At 36.6% G+C, this 18,937-nt stretch overlaps 1 protein-coding gene across 4 annotated transcripts in view; it reads left to right on the top strand.

Moving 5' to 3' along the window:
• The window catches only part of sestd1.S (SEC14 and spectrin domain containing 1 S homeolog), an 84,049-nt gene that overhangs the window by 32,943 nt on the left and 32,169 nt on the right, over window positions 1-18,937 (top strand). For 3 of the 4 annotated variants that reach the window (XM_018237451.2, NM_001092118.1, XM_041577743.1), the window contains 3 exon segments: window positions 3,780-3,888; window positions 7,231-7,321; window positions 12,108-12,221. In XM_018237451.2, the coding sequence (XP_018092940.1) occupies window positions 3,780-3,888; window positions 7,231-7,321; window positions 12,108-12,221 (314 nt within the window). 4 annotated transcript variants of the gene reach the window in all.

Raw genomic sequence — 18,937 nt, 5'->3', positions numbered from 1 at the left:
ATTCAAAGTTCCTAAATCATGCCTGCCGATGCCTCCACTTGGTTGACCTTCATGTACTGCTGGCATTGCATACACCATTGACAATTGTATATGGTGCCAATTAACCTGCCTGTATCCCCATCAGCTATAGAGTTTTCTAGGGGAGAGTAGCATTTGCTTTACCCCAATCTCATATATGTTTGAGAGATCTATGCCAGAAGGACTATGCATATTCAAAATCTCTATTACAACAATATGCATTTCTCAAGAACCTGTTGCATGAAAAGTTGTGTTGCAATGTAAATGCAACCCCCTAGGCGAGCTGTGGAAGTTTTTTTTATCAAAGAGAAGAAATGGCCTGGGGTCCAAGGTTGATAATTATATTCACTTGTAGTTTCTCTGTAAACACCTGCCATTAGGCAAATTGATCAAAGATTGTAGCCTGGATTTGAAAGACGGTAACCCTGCCTCCATTGCCATGTGCTCTACACCTTTCATCTGAAAAATTATCCAGTGTTTTTGTGCAAGGCACAAGTATAGAGGACCATGTATTGTCAAAAATACCTTTATGAATGGTATTTAAGCTATTGCAAAATATGGCTTAGTGATTTTCTTTGTGATTGCATTAGTAATTATCACCAGTTCTACTAATGAATGATGTGATGGAAGCTTGTTGGGAACAGTTTAGGAATATATGTACTGTCAAAGGTTCTATTGTTGTATTTGCTCCTGCTGTCCTCGTCTCTAAATGTCTAGATGTTGTCTCTCAATATACAATAGGGAGCTGGTGGCTTTCCCAAAGAGAACTTGTGATCCAACAGTTTGCTAATAAACCAGTACAGGTATGAGAGCTGTTACCGGGAAACTTTTATCCAGAAAGATCTGAATTACAGAAAGGCCATCTCCCATAGACTCCATTATATTCAAAAATCCAAATTTTTAGAAATGGTTTCCTTTTTCTCTGTGATAATAAAACAGTACCTTGTACTTGATCCAAACTAAGAAATAAGTAATCCTTATTGGTAGAAAAAACAGCTTGTTGGGTTTATTTAATGTTAACATGCTTTTCTAGTAGACTTAACGTATGAAGATCCAAATTATGGAAAGATCAATTATACGTAAAACCTCAGCTCCTGAGCATTCTGAATAACAGGCCCCATACCTGTATTTGCCTTGTATAGATAGATAGATTCTAACTCAACTCCTCTGCAAGCTATACTGTATTATAAAATATCATCCGTACTGAGAATAAACTTGTATTGTTCATTTGCTTTATTCACCAGTGATTTGTAGACATAATACCAAAGGAACACTGAACCATTATATTTCATTTCTCTAATGTGTTTGAACAAATATGGTTGCACACCCACTCCGGAAACCATAGTCCCAGCTTTCTTTTCCTTTGGGCCTTCTTGTTGGCTAAAGTTAAAAATGGAAAGTTTTATTATCCTGTTTCCAGCACTACATAAGCACGTAGTATTTTACATCAATCAAGCTGCAGAAACCCCCAAGTGTATTTAATGAATGTTTGGAAATTAGCCTCTCCCCCACAGCAATTATTCAATCTGATACATATTCCTGCTGACTACAGGGTCTATAAGAATTGTATGGCGTGTGTTTTCCAAACAAACATTGCTCATAACTTTTATTTCCTTTGTTTCAGTGCGTTTCCTAGAGGTATCTCATGATCAAAGTGCAGTGAATATGTTAATATGCCTTCTCCCAGATACATATGCTACTGAAATAATAGCGAACGTGAGGACAAAAAATAGCACTCACTGGGTTAAACCTGGCAGTGATTCAGTGGTGATTTCTGTGGAATATAAAATGTCATCATTTGTGTGCTTGCAGCTATTTTATTTGTGTTTGGTGATTTGCAAAGCAGTAAATCACATGAGACCCAGGATATCCTTGGGTAGAATCACCTAGGGTATCACAATTGCAGGAAAGTGCCAATCAAATATCAACACCAGTTTTGCTATGAGCTATATCTTCTATAGTCTTCTATCTATGCCAAAATAAGGCAGCTGGAACAATAATTTGTAGACCTCTCTCTACTCATCTGGCAACAACAGCACTGAGAAGGCAATGCATATGCTACACATATGTATTTATGTATGTATGTATGTATGTATGTATGTATGGGATCTTTTAGGCAGAATGCTTGGGACCTGGGGTTTTCCGGATAAGGAATCTTTCCCTAATTTGGATCACTAAATTGGATTGTTTTACCTCCAGTAAAGATTAATTATATCTTAGCTGGCATTAAGATATAAGGTTCTGTTTAATTATTATAGATATGTAAAATCTAAAGGGCAAAGTGGCAAACGTCAGTGACATTTCGCCAGCGTTACCGCCCACAGGGACATCAGCAATTTACTAACAGGCGCCAATTCGCCAGTGAAAGAGGCGCTAGCGCTCATTCACACTCTATCTCCAAACGACAATTCACACTGGCGGATTTTACTGAATGTTACCTCTTTTGCTAGGCAGAAATGAAGGCTATTGAATCTTCACTTTGCTTCAATTTGCTCGCATCGAAGTAACACTAGTGTTCGCCGCCCAAAACGAAAACACATTTTAGTGAATTAGCATTGTTTGAGCAAATTTTCGCCTGGTGAAGTGTAGCGATGGGTGCGAAGGAGTCGATGGCGACTTTTCGCCAGTTAGTGAATCTGCCCCTTTGTTTGGTATATTCTGGATAACCAGTTAACAGATATCTGATTTCATATCCATACCCTTTTAAGGAATCCGTCAAAAAAAAAGATTTTCCCTGTAAATGTCCGTTTAAAACGTAGTAACTTCATACAACTGTCAAAATGTTCTACATGCCAAAAGCCAAAGTCTGGTTTTATGTGATGCATCAGCTGTAGGAATTATTTTCTAATGTTGGAAACTATGAGTTTTTTTTTTTGTTTACAAACTGTAAATCTATGAAGTATCTGTGTTGCCTTAATAGGAATCCTTGTTTCAAATCATAACTTTTATTGCCTTCTTTTGTCTATGGAAGTCTCCCATTTTTCAGATAGTAAACTCCTTAAAGCAGGGAACTTAAACTTTCTTGGCACTGGTCTTGGATGTCTTCCTCTCCATTTATATGAAGCTCTTGCAGTCTCTCATCTGTTTTACTGTGCTTCTGTTGTGTCTAGTGTTGCCACCCGGCCGGTATTTTACCAGCCTAAAAATTGGCAATATGTCTAGCCCCATGTCCGATTTCAGAATCAAATATAACAAAATCTGTTTGCTCTTTTGAAAAATGTATTTCAGTGCAGAATTCTGCTGGAGCAGCACTATTAACTGATTTGTTTGAAAAATACATGTTTTCCCATGACAGTATCCCTTTAAAGATTAAAAAAGGTGTGGAAGAGTCAAAGAGCAGTACTTTATAACTGCAACTCTCTTTGTTGGGTAAATTCACTTCATGTTTCAGGACTGAAATCCCTTTATCAAGTCCTGGAACATGTTGGGAATTTACCCAATAAAGGGTTGCAGTTATAAAGTACTGCTCATTGACTCGGCTTTCACACCTTTTTACTCTTTTTAAGCTGTAGAGCAGAAGCTATTAATGCAATGTAGGTGTTTCCATAATTTGACCAAATTTAAGATATTTTAAAATGTCATTTTTCATCTGTCAGTAACTCTATGCTGCATGCTTGACGTTTGAGTAAATGAAAAAAATCTGGTTTGAAGACTGACTGACTTTCCTTTTATTCCTTGCTCTACCGGCTGAATTTATGTTCCTCGGGTTGCACAATGAAAAGGGCACTTTCCTGCAATTAACAATTTTCTTTCTTTTCTAGGAGGAAAGGACAGAAGAAGTGGCCTCATTCTGACAATCCCACTGTGCTCAGACCAGACCAGTATGGATGAACTAAGTGTAACCCTGGATTACTTGCTTAGCATCCCAAGGTGACTTTCACTTGAATAAACTCATGTGAATATTTGTTTATAATGGTGTGTGTATATCCAATATATACTGTATGTATGCCACAGTAAAGAGCATAATTATAGGAAGTATATGTATAAGTAAATGCTGTTTTTTACTTTCTCATATACATTAAGTCTAGGCTTTTGGCAGCAGGGCCCTACTCTTAGAAGGTGCAGAATCCAAAAATAGAATTTTATATGAAGGTAACTGTCAAATTGTAATGATACAGTACCCAGTTGCTGTCCAAATTTAGTGCAATAATATCTTTGTATTAACTATATTAATTATTGAGAACCCGAAAGGTAACCACTCTTTCAGCACATTTGTAAGATTGAACAGTTATTCAGGTTGACTTAGTAATCCTTATAAACTCTGCAATAAATTGAATCATTGCTGAGGACTTAAAGGGTTTCTGTTATTATTTTGCTACTGGGTAGTAAAGGGTGACTGAAGTTTATCGGCGTACACATCACATGACTTGGGGAAACTGATAACACGTCTAGCCCCATGTCCGATTTCAAAATTAAATATTAAAAGAAATTGTTTGCTCTTTTGAAAAATGGATTTCAGTGCAGGATTCTGCTGGAGTAGTGTTATTTCCTGATGCATTTTGTAAAAAAAAAAAAAAAAAAAGTTTTCCATGACAAAATCTCTTTAATGCTAAATATTTTCAGTGACACTTGGTGTTTGGTAAAGAAAGCTCTCTGCTTATAGCAGATTTCCATTTTCTTTTATTCCCACCTAAGCAAGTAGGGGACAGGCACTTGGGCGGCGGGGTGTACCTGTGTTTGAAAAAGTAATGTAACAACAGGTGCAAATTTTACTCCTGGTTTAGTAATCAATAGTGGTCATAAGCAAATAATATTTACCAAAATCCCCTTTAATAGCCACTCTCCAGTCCTACCCACTCATGCATGGTTTCAATTTATTTATTTAGCAAACTGTGTATCATCCAATAAGAAACCTGTTTTCAATACTGTTTATGCTGCCCAGAGATGCCTTTTTTATGATTCATGAGTAGTCACCAAAGTGGTTAATTGGCTTCCTTCTATACTGCTGAATTATTTTGGTTCAATTTTGCTTTCTAAAACTGTGTAGGCCCCCGATTCAAAACTGCACATTATATAGGGAGAATAATGTATAACTGTCGAAATACTGAAAGCAGTGAATAGTGGAAAGTAGCCGGACTGGGCAAATGGATAAGGTTCTGCATGGGACCCATTAATCCTTTTACCTCCTAGAAGTAAATAATAAAAAGGACAGCTGAACAGGATAATTTCAGAATTAGTCTGCTTATTACATTCTCAACACATTTAAATATATGTCATAGTAACATGTACAGGTATGGGACCTGTTATCCAGAATGCTCAGGTCCTGGGGTTTTCCGGAAAACTGATCTTTCTGTAATTAGGATCGTCTACTAGAAAATCATGTAAACATTAAATAAACCCAATAGGCTGGTTTTCCAATAAGGATTAATTATTACTTTGAGCCTTGAGTCAGGACAGTGTAGCACAGATGGTGTCTGAAACCGCTCTGAACAAGTTGTTCGATTCACAGACCTGCCTGGAATATAAAACAATAGCAGCTGGAAAGCAGAAATGCATCCTTATTACCATAGATGAATATTCCCTGCTTCCTTTCACTTTATATATTGTTCAATCAATTTAAGAGTAATGTGTTAACTTTTTGATCTTGAAGCTCCTTTTTCTGGGAAAAGAAAATAAGTTTATTGGAGGTTCGTAACTGATTAATTTTTTTGTTAGGGAGCTGGCCAGACTCCCTAAAAGAAATTTACTGCTATCCAGCTACTGCGAACATTTTCAGAATTGTTTTGAGATTTGTTTAAGCTGAGACTTAAAGCCACAGTTTATGACTATATGAGTTTGGAGCTTGATGGTGCCTTTCTATATTTGGCTGCTCTTCGAATTTTAAAAAAAAACTCGAATCGAATTTGAACAATTTTTAATTCGACCCTTGATGAATCTGCCCCTGGCTATTTAGAATGCTCGTGTGACACAACACACAATTTTAAGGCAACTGAACAATGCAATTCAATATGCTACAAAAAAAATGATACTCAGTCGGCTTGTACATAGGGTTGCCACCCGGCCGCTTTTTTACCGGCCTAGCCAGTAAAACACCTGCCAAGGCCGGTGCTGGTATTACAAATTTACCGGCAATGTAGTTGCCGTTCATTTGTAATACCCTTAAGAAAAAGCCCCTGGCCCGCCCCCAATTCGGTCAATACGTACCTTTTTTTTGGGTTTCTCACCATCATGCGTGTTGCTCCGCCCCCTTCTGTGTCATGGTTTGACTCTGCCCTTTTACGTCATGGCCCGTCCCTTTTTGTTCATGCAACCCTACTTGTAGACCAGTGCTGTTTTAGAGAGTTTTGAAGCTGTTGCAGTGCAGTGTTGTGAATGCTGGAAAGGACTATGGGGCACATTCACTAAAGGGCGAAGTGGCCAACACTAGCGTCAATTTGCCAGAAATCTCATCCGCAGGGACATTGCCAATTTACTAACAGGCGTAGAGGACTATTCGCTAGCGAATGAGAACGTCACTAGCGTTCATTCCCACTCTATCGCCAGGCAATTTTTCATTCTGGGGAATGGTCATTACTGAACGCTACCTCTTTCGCCAGAGTTAACTTCGCCACCTCAGACTAGGGGAACTGATAAAACGAAGCAACATCTTCCTCAATCTAATGTCACTGATATCATATCCTGTATCCTGGAAATGCATTCAAGTTTTTTAAAAAATGCTGGCGACTTTTCTTTTTTTAAAGTGGAATTGTCTTCTTAAGTTCAAACTATTAAAGACCCATGTGTGAAAATGTTTTTTTAACTAAATTGAGGGGCATGCCACACTTATATAAGGGTGGGCTCATGTCTAGGGCATTAGAGGATCTCTTCTGTCTTTATTATGGCTCATTGGACATTTTAAGAAGTGGCAACTTCAAACATTTGCACCAACAATACAATTAAAACGTCCATACGACTTTTAGGTACCCGCCCTATTCAAATTAACCTTACAGCAAGAGTGCCAGTGAAGCTTCGCTAGGCAGAAATGAACGCTAGCGAAAATTCACTATGAAATGCTTGCACTGCCGAAGAAACGCTAGCGAACATTTGCCTACGTTTGGCTGCTTAGACGCAACTTCTCATTTTAGTGAATTATCGTAGTGTTAACGAATTTGCACCTGGCGAAGTGACGCGGAGTGTGGTGAAGCGGTCGCTGGCGAAAATAAACCTGTTAGTGATTTTTGCACTCTGATTTATGGCTGATCATGGATAAATAGATTGTAATTCTATTTCTAGTGAGAAGTGCAAAGCCAGAGGGTTCACAGTTATCGTGGATGGAAGGAAGTCGCAGTGGAATGTTGTGAAGACTGTGGTTCTAATGTTACAGGTAAATATGCTATATAATTTATTTTATGCATGTACATATTCACAAACATTGACAGTAATTATTCCATCCACCTTGGATGCCTTTAACTAAATAGTAAATACTTTTTCATGCTGAGCTCAACATGCGCCAAAGAGATACTGCACAAGCAAGGAACAGACTGGCTTTCAGTCCACATGCGCTTGGTTGGTGATCAAAAATTATGTTACATTAAACTTCCCAAAATTTTTGATTGTGACAGAGGGGAGGCTGCAGATTGCTATTGCATATCTTTAAACTATGGCACAGGGATTTTTCCGTTGCCTGCAGAATACCATAAAAAGTAGCTGCATAAGCTATAGTTTTTAAACTTTGTTAAAAGGCCAATATACTGACTGATGAATGACTGAATTAAAAGTTCTCTAAACAATACAATAATGTAAACCCATTTCCATAACACATTAAATCAGCTATCACTTGAAAAATCAAAGTAAGTAGTCCTGCATTTTCCCATAATATCATCAACCAACATGGCAGTTTACTCATGTTAATTATTACAAATGTAAAGGTAAACAAAGCTGTTAGCGCTAGATAGTCTACCCCAATATATTGTGCTGAATGTCCGCTATTTCACATTGAAAACAGTTAGCTCAAACACAGCAGGTATTATTGATCCTTTCCAGCCTTCCATATGTAATATAATTAGGCCTCAGAATGTAAGCATGAAGAAGGAAACAAATAACTTTACATTTACACATGTCTTTCAATAAAAACTCTACAAAATGAGTATTATTGAATTTGAGATTTATATATTTTTGACAAGGTTGAAAAATAAGCCCAACGCCTACTCATTCAGGGTTTCTGACCTTCACCAATTATTTCAGTTGTAGCTAAGGTTTGTTTTCCCAAGGAATGCCCTCATTTTGTTTGTCTTAAGGGTTACCTTACACCTAAGGGTATAATATGAGCTTTGCAATCATTTTGCTGTAAAATCTGCCTTTTCTAGGCCCAGGCCTGTAATGGTTGCTTTTATTAGCCTTCTGCATGTTTCCAGTCTGCAACTATCTCATGTTTAGGGGCACACACCACAGTATTTGAAAAACATTGATTTTTATCAATTAACTTTCTGTTTGGACTCTATAATATATTTCTTCCAAAACACTGTATGGTTGCTAAGATAATTAAGCCCCAGCAACCACATAGCCTTAGACAGGCACTACCAAATAAGCATTTGAATTAAACATGTTAGATTAATTGCAAAATATATTAGAATACCTCTGCCCATGTTGTATTAAAAGAAAAGTGAATTTTCCTTTGGTGGGTGATGGGGAGGTGTTTGTTAATATTGTACAGTTTTGTCTTTCCTCAAAATGGTAGTTTGTTACTAGTGTACTCTAATTGGAGTTGTAGCCAATATAGTTGACCAGTTTGACACACGTTAAAGGATTTACTGTCAGGAGAGGTTAGAGAAAAGATAATCAATATTTATGGGACAAGAAAGTCCAAATATTGCAATGATATTTACCTCCAGCATTTTTATGCATCAGTGATTGGAGCATATGAAACAGAATAAAAATCAGCCTAGGCCAGACTTTTTCAAAACTCGATCTGGTGCAGCATTGCCCACCTCCATCTCTTAAGCGTCTAAAGAATGCAGGTATTTGGTTCCCATGTTGCGTTTTCTTTTTTCAGTTATACAAGGCCAACATATTGTGCAACTGTTTAAAGAGGAAGTTTAAAGGTCTATAAATCTCTAGACAATGGTGATTTAGAAGAGTCCAATAGACCTCGATTATAACTCTGTAAAACACATCACTCGCTTCGGAAAATAATATAGCTGTTTGATACTAAGTTAAGTGGAGACAGAACTGGTCCAAAATTGCACAGAGCATTGTTCATATTGTGGTGAAAGAACTCTGATCAACTGCCATACAGATTCTTGGTGACCTTCAAATATAAGGTATAACAATTTTAATATACACCATCTGCTGCCAATTCAGTGGAGGACACAGAAAGAACGCACTGCTGACAAAGAAACATAAGAAACTGAACTTGAGTTCACCAGATCACATCTTAAAAAGACAAATGAAGAGGTGAAATTAGAGAATTTTTGTAAAGCATGATTATTATTACTGCTTTAGTATGTTGTTGTTATTATTGCTTAAAGGAAAACTATACCAAACAATATAGGTCTCTATAAAAAATATATTGCATAAAACAGCTCATATTTAAAACCCTACTGTATGTAAATAAACCATTTTCATAATAATATACTTTTTTATGTGCCATTGGGTAATCATAAATAGAAAATTGCCATTTTGAAAAATAAGGGCTGCCCCCTGGGATCCTAGAATTCACTGTGCACACTAACAAACCATACGTTAGGTCACATTAGCCAATTAACAGACAGTTCTGTCTTTTGCTTCCACACTTGTTACAGTTAGAGCTGTAATATTTCTGGCCAGATCTTTGAGGCAGCACACTGACCATCATGAAATGGTCGTTCAAGGCAAGAGATGTAAAAGTGCAATATTTACTTAAATAAATATAACAGTTCCGTAGGATTCTTTAATATGCCACTTAATTTGATATTGACTATATGTTGCTTATGTATTCATTTTGGGGGTATAGTTTTCCTTTAAGGATAAAATGCTGGACTATTCTAAAATTACCAGCCATGAGTTCAGATCAGAAATCCCATTGAAGACTTGTAGAGAGATCTGAAAATTGCAGTTGAGAGAAGGCAGCCTTTAGATCTGGGTAAACTGGAGCAGTATGCAACATAAGGGGATGTAGAATACAGATTTTTGGCTATAGGAAGAACATAATTCCAGCTATTCTTCCAAAGGAGGTGCTACCAAAATAAGTCTAGGGTGTCAATAATTTTGTCACAGATTTATTTCATATATAATAAGATATGTTAAGTTTTGAATGGAATAACAATGTTTTGTCTTAATTTTGAAACAAAGAATTGAAAAAAACTGGTTTTGTACATTTATTTTGCAGTAGATCAATTTATGGTAGAGTAATTTGTGTGCAAAGAAGTGAATATTTTTGGCTGCAGCTATTTCTAAGGCACCAATATATTCCAGTGTTGCCTTTACCTAAATGTACCTATTGTTTGGCATTGTGCTTAAGCACTTCAAGAGAGCTGTGAATGATGTAAATTGGTTTAAAGTTCAGCTCTGTATTTAGTTACCAGCTGGAAGGACTGAATAATGGATTGAAATTTGAACTGCAAGGAACAGCTAGAACTTTTTCTCTTTCCTACCAATCAGATATATTGGAATTTTCTAAAGCTTCATATCTCAAATATAGCTTTTGTGGAAAACATACAGAACTATTGCGTAATCTTACTTGGGTTACTGATTTATCCGAGACTGGATTATTTTTATTCTTTTTGTGTAGTATAATCCTGAACTGGTCAATGTCAATATGTATATTTGTCTAAATTATTGCAGAGGCTCAGCATCAGAAACTTGCTGTGGTGTACTTAAGGATTTCATTATCTATTAGAAATACTTTTCAAATTAAGGTTAAGGAGATATTTTCTTCTTTACAATAAAAATACCCTTTTTTAAAGTTTTTTTTTTTGTCAAATGTAGATTGTGTTTCCGTTTTTTCTGTGGACTGACTTGTGGGTACCTATTAGATTTAAAAGTGAGAGGCCTATAGTCTAAGAATATAAAATAAATACTATACATATAAGTATATATACACCTGCAAACCAGAAGTAACTCAAATTCTAAATCTGTAGTTTACTAAGGGTTTGCCCTATAGACTGGAGTCATAATCATGTGATGTTGTTACTTCTAAGATTTGAATTGTTTGCAAAGCATTTTTCCAGTAGTGACTGGGTATTTTAAGGTGCTTTGTCACTGCTGGTAGAGATGATTTCCTGTAGGCCCCATGTGTCAACTCTAAATAAAGTTGGGTATGTACTAATAAATATTTGGCAAGATCCTTGTTTGGCCAAACATGTGCTGGACCAAACTGGGCTGATCCAGAGATCAGAGATCTGATTTTTATCGGGGTGTATGCAGGTCTGTAGGGGAAAGTCTTGCGAATGGGGATTTTCACACCTGATCGATAGCTATCTGGTTAATTCCTGGACAGATTTCAAACAAGAAGGTCTACACAAGCCCCATATATGGGCACACCAGCTGACAAATTAGTCTACAGTTCATTGACCCATGTATGGCTCCTTTTAGTGGTGGATCTGTTCACAATTATCCTGATGCTTTCATATCCCAGCAAAGATTTCAACATTCTGTAGTGCCTGTGGCAAGGGATTTCCCATAAAAACTTTATTAAAAAGGTAATTTTGGGTAAGCCTTGTACTTATGTGCATGCACACAAGTTATAACACAGTGCCAAAATTTCTACTTCAGATTAACACACAGCAGAATGGATATGAAATTGCAAACAAGCATATTACAGAAATATACAGTGTGTGTACAATTGGAAGAAGCGAATTACCTTTTATTAGGTTTATTTTCATAGGTGTTTTAACTCTGTCAGCTGTTGCAGAAAGGTGGAGATATAACCCTAAACAGCAATCTGTGAGTTTGATTTGTAGCTTTGATTATTTTTGATGTTAACACCTTCCTGTAATTCCGGCTTGGTTTAAGATGTATGTCAGTGCATATAGATAAGAAATTGAGAGAAGCCTAGTAAATCCCTCAGTGAATTCCCTGTAAATGTTAAAATGGATTGATAAAATCCCCACAGCTGTAAGTTTCCTTTCCCCAAATGTCACTCTTTAAAATTACTTTTTGAAATACTTTTAAAACCTTTTGTTATGTTTCAGAATGTTGTTCCAGCTGAAGTTTCACTGGTTTGTGTGGTAAAGCCAGATGAGTTTTGGGATAAGAAGGTCACCCATTTTTGTTTTTGGAAGGAAAAAGACAGATTGGGTTTTGAGGTACAGTATACTTTTCTTGTTCCAATAAGAAAATTAAAGACCCATAACATCAAAAAGTTACATTTATTTTTATACAGAATACACATTTAGTCTGCTTTTCTGAACCTTTCCAGGAAACATAATTTGCATTACCTGTAAATAGTTTTCGAGCTCAAGCTATCAATATACTTTAGCCAAAGCCAATGTAAAATATATTTCAGGTGTTTGCAGTATGATCTGAAGCATAATCTATGTAAAGTGTGCGTGTGTGTGTGTGTATAAATGTGTGTATGTATATATATGCGTGTGTGTGTGTGTGTATATGTGTGTGTATATGTTTGTGTGTGTGTGTATATATATATATATATATATATATATATATATATATATATATATATATATATATATATATATATATATATATATATATATGTATATATGTATATATGTGTGTGTATGTATTATAATAATATGTATAATAATAAGGCATAGGGTAATCAACCCATCTGCAGTAAAAAAAAAACAGACATAGGTCTCCACAGATCAAGTTGTAGCCAAGTAAGCCTGTTTTCTGGGATCCGATCATTGCTTGAAGTAACTAAGCCCCTTCATTCTGAAAGATTGTTGACTTCATACCTTTAACAATACTGAACTCTGAAAAATTAATGATTCTTTCAGTTTCTATGTTTTAGTTGTGTTATTGATTATAATTGCATTGATTATCAGGTCATATCATATATTGTTTCCCTCCTTGCACTCTTTAGTTCTACAGATGTATTTATTATAATTAGTATATGTGTGTGTGTGTATATGTATGTGTGTGTGTGTATATATATATATATATATATATATATATATATATATATATATATATATATATATATATATATATATATATATATATATATATATATATATATTGAATAAAGTACCCCTCTTGTAAAATATAAAGATATTATAAGTTACTGAGGAGTTTCATGACCATATAAAAACATGAGGCCAAAGGCCGAGTGTTTTTATACAGGTCATGGAACTCCGAGGTGACTTATAATATCCTTATATTTTACAAGAGGGGTACTTTATTTATTACAATACACAAGTTTCAGTGAGTCATGTGACACAAATGACATCAGAACTCACTGTTTATAACTGATGACATCAGAACTCACCGTTTATAAGGATATCATTTACAGGATATTCATAGCTTTTGTGTATTATATACACACATATTTTTATTGATGTATACTAACGATTTTATGAATAAAAAATTGTAATGTTACTTGTCCTTTAAGTACAAGGCAAGGTTTTAATATTACAGAGAAAAAGGTAATACTCTTTATGCTTTTTTTTTTTACTTAAAATTGACTATATGGGAGCTTTTTGGATTATAGTGGGGTTCAGGTTAAGGGATCCCATACCCGTAAAGACACAATTTGTATAAAATAAATGTTTTGTGGAAAAAAACAAATTCCTGTTAATTTCCCTTGAAGAACAAACACCAGGCTTTTCTATTTCCTATTCCCCTCTAACTCTCTTTTATTCCTGCAAGCTGATTTTAATATATCTGGCTCCTGCTAAAGCAGCAATATTTTCGAATTACAGCGTAGTACAGAAATTGGAAACAAATTCCTTTTGAGCTCTGGTTACTCATCGGATGACTGAATCTTGTTTTCTGAAGGATCACGGTAACACTGCAATAAATCAGTGCAAACAAACAGACTAAAGCAGCCATGTCTAGCAAATACTTCCAGCATATACTGGGCATTTTCCAACAGCCCATGTGAGACCAGTAAGGAAAATTACAGAAGCAGCTAAGCACTCATTTATTAACTCTTTCACTTATTTACAGCTTTTTATTATATGAAGAAGAGCAGAGGTATGGTTTGGGATGGTCTGTGCTGCAATGGGTTCTCATACCTGCTGCTTTAAATTATATTGTACAGTGCTTCCGGGTTTAGATAAATACTTGATTTCAACTATGCTAGTGCCACTTAATATGGAATTCACATGATGCCATTGATCGATTCTACAATTCTGGACTTCACTTTAATCTATGTCTCTCTCTTTTTTTCAGTATTTAAGGGGCAATGGCACATGAACAGTTAATTTCTTATCTATAACAGTAACAATATAAATATATATAAAAACAATATAATATATAATGTTAAATGGGGCATCTATGTACCCTTATACCAATGTAACAATATTACAGGTATGTGACCTGTTATCCAGAATGCTTAGGACCTAAAGGTTTTCCGGATAACTGATCTGATCTTTCTGTAATTTGGCTCTTGATACCATACTCTACTACAAAATCATGTAAATAATTAAGACTGGTTTTGCTCCAATAAGGATTAATTATATCTTAGTTAGGATCAGGTACAAGGTATTGTTTTATTATTACAGAGAAAAAAAGGAAATAATGTCTAAAAATTTGGATAAAATGGAGTCTATAGGAGACTGCTTTTCACTAATTTGTAGTTTTCTTGATTACTGGTTTCCATATAACGGATCCCATAACTTTAGTTAAATTAATTTTGTCACAGGCCTCGGATGAAAAGAACTCTCACTACGTTCATGTCTAGTGGGAATTTGGCAATGTAACTGCGTTAAAGTTCAGTCCTTTTTGTGATGTTGCAGTGAATAATATTGCAAAATGGAAATCCCCTATGCTGATGTTGGCATTTTCAGTGTCCTTGAAACATTTGAGGCAATTACTGCTGTTTTCTAAGTTCAAAGCAATTAAAATTAATCATATTAACATATGTCCTGTAAAGTAAATTGACCCTGTGGCACTTTATTACACCCAAATGAATGCAGAGAAGCCATAATACTTTCCATTTTCCCCTTCTTTGAAAAGAGCACAAAGGTTCAGTTGTGTGATGATTACAGCACCCCGTGCTCCCTCCTGTGAAGCCAAAGGAAATCATATGCAGAAATAATTGAAAGAAAAACAATGAGCAATAACAACTGTGATCAGGGTTTTCAGGAAAGTGTGGCACAGTCGCCTTTCTACAGGACTGTATTATTTTAGGAACTAGCTATGCAGGCAGTATATGATGGTATAGAACTGCCTTTTCATATTCCCATTTATTTTTAAACAAGTATATGCAGAAGGGAGCAGTATTACTGTTAACTACAGAAGAAAAAGATCTGCTGAATTAGTAAATTCAGGTTTCACCTATTACACAAAAATCTTTGCAAAAAGGCTCTCCTCAGTACTTTCTGCAATACAGTTGCAAATCACCTCATATAACTGCAAGCCTGCCCCTTTCCGCTAATTTGCCCACCTATTCTAACCATTTTGGGTCCCCTCCAAAATTTTCCCCGCCCCTATCATAGCCACACCTCCAAGTGATGTCATGGCCTGCCTTCAACCCAAATCAACAGATATAAAGATCAGGAGACTCCTTAAAAAAATACAAATTATTAGTGCAGGCCTGCACTTTTTTACTGTGTATCCTGTCAAAGGCCCCATTGCATGGGGATCAAAACAAGTTTCTTTATGTACTGTTGGGGAAAAATCCAAAGACCAGAGATCACTTGAGGTGAAAGGGTTAATCCAAGTTTATCATTTATATATTAAACATACACGAGCTACGTGCATCCAGTACTCAAGAGAGACCGAATACAAAACAAAGGATTGATCAGACATTATATACCCTCTGGTACGAAACTTCATGAGAAGGGAGGTAAGGTAGTGATCATACCTCCCAACTGTCCCGTTTTTCACGGGGCAGTCCTGAGATTGACAGCTCAACCAGCAGTCCCGGGTTTGCTACTGAAATGTCCCGACTTTCTCTTTGATCTCCTGCACTGAACAGCCAGAAAAAGATACAAAGTTTCTAACTTAAAGGGGAACTATCGTGGAAATGAAAATGTAATAATAGCTTTGTCATACTGAAAAAAAGAAACTTTGTAAATCAACCAATTAAATATTCTGCATTGTTTCTGCAATAACCAAGTTTATGTTCACTATTCCTCACAGTTGGGTGTCAGATAACAGTTCCAATACATCTTATGAGGGGGGAGTTCTTTCCTAGCAGATGTATTAGAGCTTATTCAAATAACTCATTCCAGTTCAAACAAAATCTAACAAAATAACTGCCTTTTGCACAAATTCTGCATCTAGAGAGACATGGGGGCAAATTCACTAAGGCGCGAAGCGCCGAACGCTAGCGTTAATTCGCTAGCGTTTGGCATTTTCGCTACTGCGCAAATTCACTAACGAACGTTGGCGTAGTTTTGCTAGTGTTACTTCGCAACCTTACGCTAGGCGAATCTTCGCTAGCAACGAAACTACGCAAATTCACTAACTTGCGCAGTGTAGCAAACGCTACCTTTTACGCTAGACTTCCTTCGCCACCTCAGACCTGGCGAAGCGCAATAGAGTAGATAGGGATTGTTTCAAAAAAAGTCAAAATTTTTTCTAAGTCCCGAAAAACGCTGGCGTGTTTTCTACATGATGGCTGATAGGCTGAAAAAGATCGAAAATTTTTTGGGGCTCCCCTTCCTCCCCCCTACTTTTCCTGACTCATGGCAACTTACCTAGACAGTGGGCACATGTGTAGGGCAAAATAAAATTTTTATTTGCAGATTTGAAGGTTTTCTAGGCATTTGTAGTGCAGATAAGTGTTCCTCCATTGAAATTTGAATTTCGCGCCATATGCAAATTAGCCTTCGCTAGCGCAACTTCGCTTTATATAGCGAAACAACGCTAGCGCAACTCCGCAACCTTACGCTACCCCTGTGCGCAACTTCGGATTTTAGTGAATTTGCGAAGCGCTGGCGAAACTACGCCTGGCGAAGTGCGGCGAAGTTGCGCCTGGCGCAACTTCGCATCTTAGTGAATTTGCCCCATGATGTCTGGTGATTTTAATTGAGTGAGCTCTAATACATCTTCTAGGCAAAAGGAGCCCCCCCCATAAGATATATTGGATCTAACTGTCAATGATTATCTGACACCCAACTTCTGCATGAAGGGTGAATGAAGAGAAACAGATGCTGAGAGAGGAATAGTGAAAATTAACTTGATTATTTCAGAAACAGTACAGAATTTTTAATTGATTATATTAACAACGTTTCTTATTTCAGTATGCTGATTATATTATATTATCATTTTCACAATAGTTCCATTTTAATTGGCTTTTGGCAGATAGCCCAGAATACGTGGCAGGTGCACTTGGATACTATTGTAACAATTTAAAATAAGCAAAGAAGCAATTGTAACAATTTAAGATAAGAAGGTCTAGTGGGGAAACTGTGACTTGCAGCTTAATGGGCATTTCACCTTCATTAGCAAAACTGTAATACATAAAAACCATGGAAATGTGTTCAAACTTCATAACCTGCCAAATTTTGTAAAATGGACATGGTAATTAGGGGGTGTCGCCACAAATATGGGCATGGTCAGAAAAATTCTCAGCACGCCAATACGTTTTATCCCTCTTTCTATTTCAAAATGTTGGGAGGTATGATGTACATATGCTATAAATAAATTATGATTTTTTTTTAAAGGATTTCCCTGCTCGTTCTATCTGTTCCATTGTGAGCTTCAGGTAGCCCCCTGCAGTGAGCACCCACCTTTATTTATGTTTTCTTGGATCCATCCTAACACTAGTGTTTTTGCCTTTGTCCCAAAGGCCAGTATTGATTAAGAGAAAAGGTGGGAACCCTAGTGATAGCATGATCTAAATATGCCAAGAGGTTAAAATATGACCTCCTTGCTTCTTCCCATGGTGCCCAGAAAGCATTTATTTTGCATTTCACAAAACAAAAACAATAAAATGATAAAATAACAATCACACTTGGCACTTACAAAGAGGACTGAGTACAGTTGTTTACATATCATCAGTGGCTGTCATATCACAATAGAAGGCACAAGACTACAGATCGTCTTATATACTAACTTACACTTAGGGTTTAGTCAGCTATTAAAGATACTTGAGGGTTGGCATCCAGCCACAGGTTCCATATTTTCTCAAACTTCTCTAGCATTATAGGTCAGCTTGATTAGATGCAATGTAGAATTTATTACATCAATCCACTGTTGGGTGTAGGGGAATTGGGGCTCATCCATTTCATGATTACCAACTTTTTTACATAGAACATAATAGAGCGTAGTAGTGTTCTAGTTTTTTGTAGGGGTACTAAATTGTCTATCACAACTAGTAGGCAGATTTCAGGAGATCTAACTCCAGGGAGCGACAAACATTCATTACTATAGTGAGTTACTTCTATCCAATACAGTGCTACTCCAGGGCACTCCCAAATTAGATGAAGGAACCCAGCCTCCCCTGTACGACATTTTACACATTTAGCTCCTTCTAATCTTCCCATGGCTTTAAGCCTCAGGGGTGTGATGTATATTTTGGTGGATCATCTTAAATTAGACCATTCTGTTCCTTTAGGGAGATTAAGAAAGGGTATAAATTGTCTGTGGCCTCCTCCCACTGTTCATCATCTAGTGAAGGGAGCATTGCCGAACATTTCTGTTTGGCTTTGTCGAATGGAGCAGGCTGAGAGGCCTGGATTATACTATATAGTTGAGATAATAGTTTAGCTGGGTCTGGGTCCCAGAGTCTGGCCTCCCATGTGAGCTCTGTTGGGGTGAGCTGATCGGATTGAAACTGGGTATACAATGCATGCCTCAACTGGAAGTTTTGGAACAGCTGTATGTCCTGGCCGTTGAGTTTGGTGTTTAGCTGTTCGAGGTAGGGATGCACCGAATCCACTAT

Source organism: Xenopus laevis, chromosome 9_10S (assembly GCF_017654675.1).
Source record: "Xenopus laevis strain J_2021 chromosome 9_10S, Xenopus_laevis_v10.1, whole genome shotgun sequence".
In the NCBI taxonomy this organism is placed as follows: Eukaryota; Metazoa; Chordata; class Amphibia; order Anura; family Pipidae; genus Xenopus; species Xenopus laevis.
Note: the sequence above shows the minus strand (reverse complement) of the source record. Positions and strands in the feature narration are given on the sequence as shown.